At 31.5% G+C, this 12252-nt stretch overlaps 1 protein-coding gene across 6 annotated transcripts in view; it reads right to left on the reverse strand.

Moving 5' to 3' along the window:
- Positions 1 to 3467: 3467 nt before the first annotated feature.
- LOC132704099 (sodium- and chloride-dependent GABA transporter 1-like) overlaps positions 3468 to 12252 on the reverse strand; it is a 28369-nt gene continuing 19584 nt past the window's right edge. For all 6 annotated transcript variants that reach the window (XM_060673865.1, XM_060673864.1, XM_060673869.1 and 3 more), the window contains 4 exons: positions 11902 to 12054; positions 8376 to 8579; positions 6296 to 6463; positions 3468 to 3728 (listed from right to left, as the gene is read on the reverse strand). In XM_060673865.1, coding sequence (XP_060529848.1) covers positions 3579 to 3728; positions 6296 to 6463; positions 8376 to 8579; positions 11902 to 12054 — 675 coding nt within the window. In that variant the 3' untranslated portion in view covers positions 3468 to 3578. The remainder of the gene's footprint in view (positions 3729 to 6295; positions 6464 to 8375; positions 8580 to 11901; positions 12055 to 12252) is intronic.

The following is a 12252-nucleotide window of genomic DNA, read 5'->3' on the forward strand; positions in this document are numbered from 1 at the left end:
TGTCCCGGTTATGTGCTTCCTCCGATATTCCGAGTTTTTGTTCGCCACCAAAGGGATGATCCAATGCGTTATTAATTTAACGGGATATAAAGTTTCGTAACTTGAATTTACCCTCGCAGTGTGTTCTCCCAATATCGCGTTATAAAAATAAAGGGTTTTCGCATAGACTGTCTCCAAGCTTTTTGGTGCGGAAAATCATTTAAGTAAGTTTTACGCGATTTACAGGTAAGTTTCGCTTAACACTATATGCGTAGCTTGGAAATCTAATTTGCACAGTAGTTGTAATTACAAAACTTCGCTGAATGTAAATATGATTTCAAGCGACCACAGTAGCCTGTAGCAAAATTCATACTGGTCCTACAATTTTTAGAGTAAATCACGAAATTTTAGAATTAAAAAATAAAAATAATTGCGTATTCCAATCCGGACGCTTTATTTGTACTCTAGGGAATATCGAACAAAATAAATAAGAACTAAAAGTTCAGGTTTTCACGAAATTATATATTATGACATGACAATTGTTTCGACAACACCGTCTCTTTATCAAATGTCATAATATATAATTTCGTGAAAATCTGAACTTTTAGTTCTTATTTATTTTGATAAATGGATTTTCATCAAGTAAAAGCCACCTCAGTTCAATTTTTGAAAGAAGCTGAAATTGATTTCTTGGCTACTTGGTATTTTAAATTGCTTCTACGTTGCCGAATATGTTCCCAAAACATTTGGTTTTTTAACAAATGGCTGCAAAATAAGGTTTTTTCCAAATACATAAAATTGAAAACCAGCAACAGAAGTCCCGCTGCAAAGAAAGCCCAGATCCAAGAACGAAGACACGAGTATAGAAAATGTCATAATATATAATTTCCTGAAATATGAACTTTTAGTTCTTATTTATTTTGATAAATGGATTTTCATCAAGTAAAAACTATGTGAAATTATTCTGGAATTTCCAAGCAGGATTAGTTATGTCTCAAGTTATACCTATGAAAATATTCTACTAACCTTTTCAATTGGTCATACTGAATTTTCCATAAACTTGACGAAAATACTTCTCCAAATTCATGTCATTTTATTTACTGGCTGAAAAAACATAGCAAATATGAATTTTGTAATAGTATGGAAAATTTCTGTTGACATTCATATCATAAGTATTCTCTCTGTTTTGACGAAGATATTCGAAAAAATTCTGTATTTTACGATTTATGTACAAAAAATAATGTTTCCGTAAAGGGTTTGGTATGTCGAAAGCTTGGGATAAAAAAATGAATTCTGTTTTAGTGTTTTTAGACTTTTCGAAGGCATTCGATACAATTAGTCAAGGGCTGCTGGTGGTTAAAGTACGATACTACGGTTTCAATGTAGAATCTTCTAATCTTCTCAAATCGTACTTAACTTTTAGACTTCAATTCTTTCTGCTTTTCCTTAGTTATATTTCTGATATCTTGAGATCCTTAAAATTCTATAAAATTTAATGGAATTGGAAATTGAAATTTATTATAAGTTCAGCCCCTACAATTATAAAGAATTTGAAGCATACATTAATTATGACCTTCAAACTTTAAATCAGATATCTCAAGACCACAACTTAAAACTTAATCCAAGTAAATCATTTTTTATGGTGTTTGGGAATGATAAGAATGTTAACTTGCTAAAGGACAAATTACATACAGCGATCAGCAAATCAAAGTTAAATTTTGAAGCTTAAAAGATTGTGCCAAGAATCTGGGAGTTATCCTAGCAACCAAACTTAGATTCAAAGAACACTTAAAAAAAATATTTCAAAAACCCTTTAAAATATAACAAGAGACATATTTTAAGTAAAGAAATGAAACGAAATTTTTTGTTTGTTGTTTGTTTTTGTTTGCATCAGGAAAGTGGGAAGCGTGTTCAGATAGTACAGAATACATGTATTAGGTTTATCTATTTTGTGAGGAAATTTGTTCATGTCTCACACTTATACAATGATATAAAATGGCTCAAAATGAATGAACGAATAATCCTAATTTGTCAGTTTCCATAAAAAATAGCTTAATATTTCATATTACAATATTAATATTAGAAATAATGCCAAACTAACTTTTATTCCCCATCTTCTAATTCTCTATTATAATTTTATAGCGTTAATATAGTATAGTATAGTAGTGAACTATGTTTGTCTTTGTTTGATTCAGTAGACTAGCCAAGGCCCAAATCTTGGACAGGTAAATGAAATTATTGCTTTCTAATAACTTTGTCATATCATATTGTTCAAACAAAATCATTATTATTATTATTATTATTATTATTATTATTATTATTATTATTATTATTATTATTATTATTATTATTATTATTATTATTAGTCTCCACTAACAAATTCATAATTTAATAATAAATTCTGTGTTAGCTAAATATGTCATTAGTTTCCAAAAATGTGTATGCAAACGGGCTTTAGCTTTAGTCTATCTAACCTGGCTGGGCCGTATGTATTTAATTATTAAAGTAACGGCAAAAGAGTGTGACTAGGTGCAGTCGAAGTTTTGCAAACTTTGCAAACGATTTCTGAATTTTTAAGCAAGTGGAAGACCAGAATTTTTTTTACCCCAAAATATGGTAATCCCAGCTTTGTTATGGAAACTCGAGTAGAAAATTATTATTTGAAATAATGTTTTTAATCCAAACGTGTTTCCAAAGATTTAATGCACAATTCATCTCTTACCAAAAAATGTGTTGTCGTCTGAACTTCAATCAATTTGTGGAATAAGAAAGCATAATTCGATCAGTCAGTAACTTTACCCTCTCCCGGAGCTGTTCAAGAGATCTTTTCTTAGTGTGTAAAAATAATGAATAAACAAGGAAGCTTAATAACTAAACTGTCTTTTAGAAATGCCCTTTTCAGATAGGTATTTTTTGTATGTTAAGCTATGTTAAAATGTTAAAATTTTGTATTTCCTTCGTTCATTTTTTTATTTGTGTTTTACCATCTCACCATGTATGTAAGGTGATTTAAAATGTTTCTCCGCAAATAAGCGTTAGGTGTAAAAACACTTTTCGGATCTTGATGTACTGATTCTCGCTGTTTATAATTTGATTTTTTGTTATAACCCTAAATAATCAATTAAGGGTCTTTATTATTATATAGAATTTACGCAATTACTGAACAAAGGCGGAAAAAAGGCCATGAGATCTACTGTCGGGCCGCTGCCGACTTAAAAGTCATCTAAACCTAATGGGAGTGACTGAAAATACTAAATACGCTAAGCTAATGCTAATGCCAATGCACATACCAATACGAAAGTCCATCAAAAGTGTGTTTTTATCTAGTGGGTATAACCAAACAAGCTACACCAAGGGGTCACCATCGAAGCTGTAATCTGTAATCAGAGAAACGAACGTAAATAGGGCTCTAGAACTACAGTGAGAGTCACATTCCTCTCTTACTCTTACTTCCCGAAGCTATTAATTAGAAACAATCTGAAGGCAGTTATTTATTTCAAGAAAACTTCATCTATAAACAACAAACTAGAATCACAAAAATATTTATTTAAATATCATAAGCTAGTAATACAGATAAGGTATGAGGAACTATCTTCTGGTCAGGAATCTTCTGGTTTAGTAGTTTCAAAAAAAGAAGGAGACGGCGTTATTAACCCCACACTACTCTGCGTAATTAGTTGCCCGGTTGACTTATCGCACACGGAAATCTTCCTCTGCTTTATAGTCGGTACCAGTCCATTTCTCAAGTTCTGAAATGCAACAAACATCACCATCAATAAATAAATCCTTGTTCCATTACGTGCTTAATAATATAACCAATAAAATACCTTATCCATGTTGCGGAACGGACAATATCAATTTTTATTACTTCCGCATTGATAAATCTATAATAACATGAATAATGTATACTTTCGATGCGCCAAACATAAAGATTTATCGAACGACTTTGTCTATTCTCGTTTTTAATTTAGTTATATTTTAGTAATTATGAACATTCCTATTTTTGAAAGAATTTATATACAATAGTACAGACATAAAAAAGTCGTTTATGACAAATTAATTCACTTTTACACAATGACAGATTGTTTGTTGTTGTGTGACATGTATTTCACAGATCTACTTGTTACCCTATCCGTTTATAATTTTTTCTAAATTTCAACAGCCGCCTAGTTTGGACAGATGCAATTTTTGTTACTTTTAAGGTAATATTTACTCACAACAAAAAAAATCTAACTTGCAAAAAACGTACTATTATACTACACACAATTAAAATTTTCATTGACTAGCAAATAGCTATCCGTCAAATTGAAGTTTTTTCAACAATGTAATTAAAATTTTCCAAGACTTAAACTGGACAAATAATAAATAGTGATATCATTATGAAGATGTTGTGCAAAACCGAAAATATTATCTAATAAACTTCCACAGGCTACTGTAATACTTCTCATAAAACTTCTGGATTTCTCCTGCATCGGTTCTTGTTGAGTCGAACTAGCTAACGTTTCCCCAATCATCCTGTTGGCATCTTCAGAGCTTGACTGTACCTGCTTTTATATTGTTTGAGGGAGATTGAGCTAAAACCCCTTAAATCTAACATTGCAAAGCCTAAACGCATTGCTACGAACACAAATGAATATTAGGAAAAGAAAGCTCTCGACACCTTCCATCTGTAACCAAAATTATGGAATCGCTACGTCGATGATACTTTTGTTATTTGGCCTCATGGTCAACAATCCCTAGTAGATTTTCTTAAACATTTAAACTCTATACACCCTAACATACGTTTTACCATTGAAATAGAAACTAATAATAACCTCCCATTCTTACACATTCTCATCAACAGAAAATCAGACCTAACATTGGGTTATTGTGTTTACAGAAAACCTACGCACACACACGGCTACCTTAACGCATTGTCACATCACCATCTGGCCCAAAAATCATGGGTTATCAACTCTCTTGTTGACACAGCCGCAAAACTCTCTCAGCCCGAGTCACTGAACCCAGAATTAAATCACCTTACCTCAGCTCTTCTCTCTAATAATTTCCACATTAAAGATATCAAGCGTTCCATCACAAAATACACTTCGCCACAACCTTCCAATAGCAATGAAACCGAAAGAAACGCCACATCTTCTTATATTCAAAACTGACCACATACTAAAACTTCTAAAGATATATAACGTTGAAACCAGATTTACCACTTGTCCAAAAATCTCTCAACAATCTTCGATCCGTCAAAGACAAATTTGCATGTGAGATGCCAGGTATTTACAGCATTCCATGCATATGCGGCAAAGAAACATTGCAGAGACCGGACGAAAAATATGAACTAGGCTCAAAGAACTCTTTCATGTTCTTAAGACTAAGACAAATAAACTCATCAGCAGTTGCCGAACACAATCAGGAAACCGGACATAAAATTTTATTCGGTAAAACTAAAATTCTTGCATGTAGTCAATTCTTCTATCAACGAAAAATCCGAGAGTCTATAGAAATCTGTAAAGCAGGTATAGAGTAAAATGCGATCCAGTTTCAGTCAAGCTCTGAAGAAACCAACAGGATGATTGGCGAAACGGTTGCTAGTTCGAGTCAACGAAAACCGAGGAATCCAAAAGTTTTATAAGCAGTATGAAATATTATCATTTAACGGATTTGAACGTGCTGCATTATTTCTGCGCAAAACATGCTTCTTGTCTAGGGGCGAGCAAAGATTTAATTGCCATTTTGATTTTTTTTATCCTATGGGTTCGGCATTTGCAAGTGTTCTGCGAACAAAATCACAATAACAAAACTTTGAGACGAAATCTATTCTTTAACTTTTTACAATTTTCAACTTCTCATATAATTAAAAGATTCTAAGGGCTAATCAATCACTACTAACTAAATACTGTGTGTGCTCATGATTCTACTCTGGACATTATTTTAGAAAAATGGCAGATTGTTTGTTGAGTGACATGTCTTTCACAAACCTATTTGTTACACTATTCGTTTCTAATTCTAGTTTGGACAGATGCAATTTCTGTTACGTTTAAGGTAATATTTATTCTCAACAAGAAAAAGAGTGATAAATTTTAACTTGAAAAAAAACGTACTATTTACTACACACAAATAAGTAAAGCGAATAGACGTTTTTTCATTAATGTAATTAAAATTTTCCAAGGCTTACACAGGGCAAATAATAAATAATGATATCATTATAAACACTGTGCTATATGCATGTCTATGTGCATAATAAGTTCTCCTCTGCACATTATTCTTTATAATAATAATAATAAAAACTATCATTGTTTTTGTCGAATTTACGAATACTGACCTTTAAAATAGAACTTGGCTGACAAAATGCGTAGAAGACGGCATATAAAGGAACCCATAACATCGAAGATAGGCTAATTCCAAATCCCAGGACGTTAGCCCAAAAGGGATATTTGTATTCGCCGTAACGCAGAGTCTGATATTCCAGGCATTGTCCAACGAAGATCACCTTATACAATAGCGTGACCAAAATTTTCATTTCGAATGAGAAAACATTAAATGTTTTCGTGTGATGCTTTCGGAAATAAATCAATTCTATATTTTGGGAGTTCCATATATGTATATATAATTCAGAAGATACAAATTGACGCAAGGTGTGTTTAGAATTTGCGAACGGATTTTCCAGAAAGGCTGCGTGTTCACGTAGGTGTACCTAATATCTAAATGGAATGAGATCGAGAACGCGACAAGAATTAAATTATTTTCTAGAAATAAATAATGCCACATACCTTTAAGAGTAAAAGCATCTGCATTACAGCAGCAGTGGAAGCGCGAAATATGGGACGATAAAATGGAATAATAAATTAAATTACATTTTAGCGCATATTAGTAAAACCAAAAAATGATAGTGCATACCTTTTTGGTTCTCTTCTATCTCTACACTACATCCAGCTTTTCAAAACTTTAATATTTATGACACGAAAAAGCTACACAACAAAACAATTTTATTCGCTTGGGAATTGGCTAACTTGTTCAACTTGAACGACACTACTCTTATCTATGTAAAATTCAGTAGATGCAAATGGAGATTTGGAAGTTTGAAACCAAACTTGTGATTTATTTAATGGAACTCCCTGTATATTAGTTAATAATTTTATTAGACTTGTTATGAGCTTTTCGGAGCATATATGTTGAATTTATTTTTAATAGTAGGTTATCGTAATAGAGATTTTTTTGACATTAATTTCTCCTTTCAAGAACTTATTTACCTATCAAAATAAATTTGTGTATGTGCTATACTAAATGTGCACTGATAATACAGCTTTATTATGTCTAATTTTCATTGAATAATTGTCATATTTTGGGTAAACAGGAACCATAGCAGGATGAAGAGAAGAAAGGAAGACAAAAATTGAAATAATAATTACTACAGTTTGACAAATATTTGCAAGACATATTTTTATACATACATTGCGTTGCAGAAATCAACCACAGATTAAAAGTCATACATTTTTAATGGAAGACCTTGTATATTACACGCTTAATAAAATCCCCTAAAAATTCTGAACATTATATTCTTATACCGAATCCCATAGTATTTGAGATATATGCGCTTTAAAAGCAACATTCAAAAATTAAATAATATTCTAGAATTTAGAATTTATATCTTAAGTCGCTGTGAAGTACATCTTCACCAAAAAACACTATGCTTGTATATAACTATGCTCCTTTTATCAAATACAAAATGCTTTATTCGGAAAGAAAAGAAAAGTGAATTTTGGAAACATTTATTATACCAAATAAGAGGGCAAAATTGGCTCAAAGGCCTGTAATAGACGTTGGTAGCTAGATTCGATGAAGAGGCTTTTTGTACGGAACATGCTGGTTATTTCGTTTGAGTCAATTTATCGCTTTTATTTGCTTTAACAAACATTTCCAAAATTAATTGTTTTTTTCTTTCAGAATAAGGCATTTTAAAATAAAAAGAATTTGTTTTTGAAGTCTGTAACTGGTATCTATCACTGTCGGTTATAAACAAACATTTTGTTCTTTGGTTACGGCCTACTTCACTGCCACTTAAGATATAAATTATAAATTGTAGAATATTATTTTATTAAGGGTATGATATAGAGGGTGGTCCATAATAAATATAAAACTTGTCTGTGGGTGATTTCTGCAACACCCTGTATATATGGAAATATATCTTGCAAATAGCTTACAATTTTTGGAACAACTTTTGTATTTGCCGTTTTTTTCCCTGGTCGTTAAATATAGAAGTAAAAAAGGAGGGGGACAATATAAATGATCATCCTGTACATATTTTTTTCAATATTAGGTACCCGAAAGCCACACATCTGCCTTAATTTATATAAAATAATATAGTTTTAACTTTTGTACATCATAAAAAATTTTTGTCTCACCAAAATGACGGCCGGAGCAAAATATTTCCAGCAAATCCTCCAGAAACAATTGGGCCTGAGTCCCATCATCTGTTCGACGCAATCGCTTAATTTGTCAACGCCGAATACCCACGAGATTGCCACGGTTTGGAAAAAACAAACCCACAGCAGCGACATCCCGCTTGCCGAATAATAATCCATTAATTGGAAAATGTACATCCCTCCCTATAGAAAAGGGTAACTAATATAGCGGGATTATTAAGCGGAAATGACAATTTGACGGAAATCGAAACACAAGAGCTGCAAATTCGATTACGGTAATGACAAATTATGCTCACAGATCACAACAAACATTCGTAATACAGAGTAGTTCAAAAAATTAAAATATACAGGGTGTTTGCTAGTTGGCTGTCAATAATTAGGAAAGAAATTTAATCTCTTGGATTCTTTCAATCCGACGTGCAGTTTTCGCTTAAAAAATAAAAACCTCTTCTCGGTATAGTCGTAAGAATATCGTTAATATGATAGCATGCAGTGATGCAGTCATTATTCTTAAGTACAAACCCTGGGACGGATTAAAAAAAATTAAGAGAACAAATCTGCTCATAAATGAATAAAGAAATCAGTGACGTGCCAGTGACTGTCTATGAACAAATTATATTTTAGTTAATTAGGTCGCCACTGGCAGAACTTTTTTTTATGAAAAATAAAATATCTATTTAAAACAAAATACCTAGATTATAACTAGTGTACTTCAAAAAAAAATCAATCACATTAAATATTACTTTTACAGTTTTAATGAAATAATATAACATCCTAACAACAAGATAAATAATAAACGATTTTTATTTAAAAAAAAAACACTACCTACTATTAATAATTTTTAACAAGATTGTCTGTTAATAAATTAATAACAACCTTTTTAAAAAAAAGTGGAACATAGATACTAGATAGATTGTAGAAAGTGTTCTCCACCTTGAAGGATACACGCATTTTCCTCATATTGCTGCGCACTCTTTGAAGTATACATCCAGTGTTTTTTATTAAATCGCATGGCTTTATTACGTACTTTGTATTTGAAATATTTAAATAAAACAAATAGACAGTTACATAAGAAAGAAATAATAATTATAATAATTCTCTGCGATATTCTAGAGCTTTTTATTTTGTTAGCGAAAACCGTACATCGGATTGAAAGAAATCAAGAAATTAAATCTCTTCAGCAATTAATGAAGATTGTAAGAATAATTTTTATTTTGGGAGAATTCAGTGGCGTGCTATCAATGTCTGCCAAAATAGACAAGTTAAATTCTGTAAATAAGTCCTATTGATACATCGCATATGTGTGCCAAATTTGCCAAAACTTTACCACAAAGCATCTCATACGTTCATATGAAGTTGCCATAATGGCTCCTTTAATTATTGAAATGCGATTGGAAAACACCCTATATATATATATATATATATATATATATATATATATATATATATATATATATATATATATATATATATATATATATATATATATATATATATATATATATATATATATATATATATATATATAGACATATATATGAATTATCACTTTTTAATCTTTATCAATTCAATCTTTCTAAACCGTTAAAAATTATTCCAACAAAATTCGTTTGGTAAAACCAAGATTACTGATTTTTCAACTGAAAAACAACTTATGCGAATATGGGTTACACTGAGAAACTTAAATGCTTTCTGTGAGCTTTTTGTCACAGTGCCAATGCCATACCAATTTCGTTTCCTTCATAAACCGTTGTTGTTAATTATTTTTATCTGTTATATAACATTGACTCAATGGCTAAAAACAAAAACGTTGAAAACTATAACTGCCTACTAACCAAAACTAACCATAGAAAGGTGTGACTATATTATCTTTTCCATCAATTGAAAATTTAAAAGATATTATTAAAAAAGAAATCAAAAAATTGGGTTATGCTGAAAAACTAAAAAAAGTAGTACTCATACTATTCTACCAATATTTATATGGAAATATAAATACAAAACAAACTACATTACATCCTCACAGATGAGCGATAGGATTAGATTTAAAATCGGTCGTCACCGTTCAAAAAGAGAGCCAGGCCACAGCTTTGTTTCGGATTTACTTGAAGGTCTGGGACGATTAGAGATATTTAAAATTTAATAGCTAAGTTTACAGAATGAATTATACAGACAGACGTTGATGTACGCGTTGACGAATGCGCATTCCGAAACGTTAGTGTGCACGCAAATATGTGACGATTTTCCGCATACACACTAACGTTTTTGTATGTACGTTTTTGAATGCACATTCATCAACACGGAAAGTGTGTCTCTAAGGGCCCCAAAGGTGCTTCTCTATAACAGCTTTGTTCGAACTGCAGTCAGAAACCGATTTGGAACTGTAAATTTCTGCCACGCAACTGATTTTTGTTAGGAAAAAATATTAATCGTATCCAAAACATCAGTTGAGTGCCAGAGTTTGTAGTTGCAAACCGGTTTCTGACTGCGGTTGGAATAAAGCTATAGCCTCAGATGTTTTTTTTTGACAGTAGACAGTATGTCAACCAAAACATTTTAATTCTACTCTGAATTGACTTGTTATCGGACGTAAGTGGCAGTAGTGGCCGTTAAAGTTAAATTAAAGTGACATCCACGAGATCACTGACCTACAGTTATTTAAGTAATGAAAAAACGATCGACAAAAAATAGAAACCACGGTAGATTTGAGTGAAGCAATTTATGTATTATTCTGTGAACTTTGCTTTTAGTTTCCATATTGGTTGTAAAATCTTGTTAAAGCTAACACAAGAAACACCAATGCATTAAAAGTTTAACATCGCTTTAGGAAGCGCTAATCTGAAAATCTAGTAGAGATTGAAAGTTTAACATAAAAGTTTTATAGTTTGTTGAGATATTGAAGATATTGTAGGTTCATACAGGGTACCCTCAATTATCTGTAGCGGCGCTAGTTTTAGATTTTTAAATAAGAGCCCCTTTATATTTGTTCATATTTTAATTCTTCGCCAAAAATTAAATTACTGTTTAAGCTATAGCAGAATTTTGATTGATGATGATTTTGATAATATATATAAATATATTATATAAAATTGGTATAACATTTAGCCAATGTAACCACAGAAGAAAATGTTTTTGATCTAATAAAAAAAAATCTACTTTGCAATATGCAACGGAAAAAAGTAGTGTTTTTAAATGAAATATCCACTATGCAATAAATCTTTTTTAAGAAAAATAGTCATAACTATCATTTCGTGCATTATATCCTCTATCTAAATTAAACAGTTACAGATTTAAGTTAGATTAATTTTTTACATAGAACCGAAAAATATGGGGTGTTCTACTTAAAAAGTTAATGCAGCTACAGAAAATTCGAACATGAAATTAATGCGTTCTCAAATTTCCCGACACATTTAAGAACTCTGCTTTATCCCTACTAAAGCTAGTGTAGTGGTTAGTTCCATGTGGAACGCGGTGTACAATATCAGTTACTGTTTGTTCAGATACTTACATGGGTGACCATTGGTATTCCGAGCAGGAACATGACCAGACAAATTAGAGCAGTAAACATTTGCCTGCGCGGTCTAAGCTGAGTTGACCAATTATCGATCAATCCCGTTATAAACGACTCGACCAGACAGAACTCGCTGTCAATACCAAGAAGCTGAAACGGAATTAATTGAATCGAGGTAATGTTTAGAATAGAAAGAGGGCCGTAATTTAGACGTAATTACAATATTGAAGTTCGTCCTGATAAATGGACGCTTGCTTCGCTCGAAGAGATTAAATAAGGCCGTCAATGAATTTCCAGTTTGTAATAAATATCGTATTGAATTAATAGCTGTTTGCTTTGTTCGAGCAG

This window comes from Cylas formicarius, unplaced genomic scaffold, assembly GCF_029955315.1.
Source record: "Cylas formicarius isolate icCylForm1 unplaced genomic scaffold, icCylForm1.1 PGA_scaffold_6__28_contigs__length_40554024, whole genome shotgun sequence".
In the NCBI taxonomy this organism is placed as follows: Eukaryota; Metazoa; Arthropoda; class Insecta; order Coleoptera; family Brentidae; genus Cylas; species Cylas formicarius.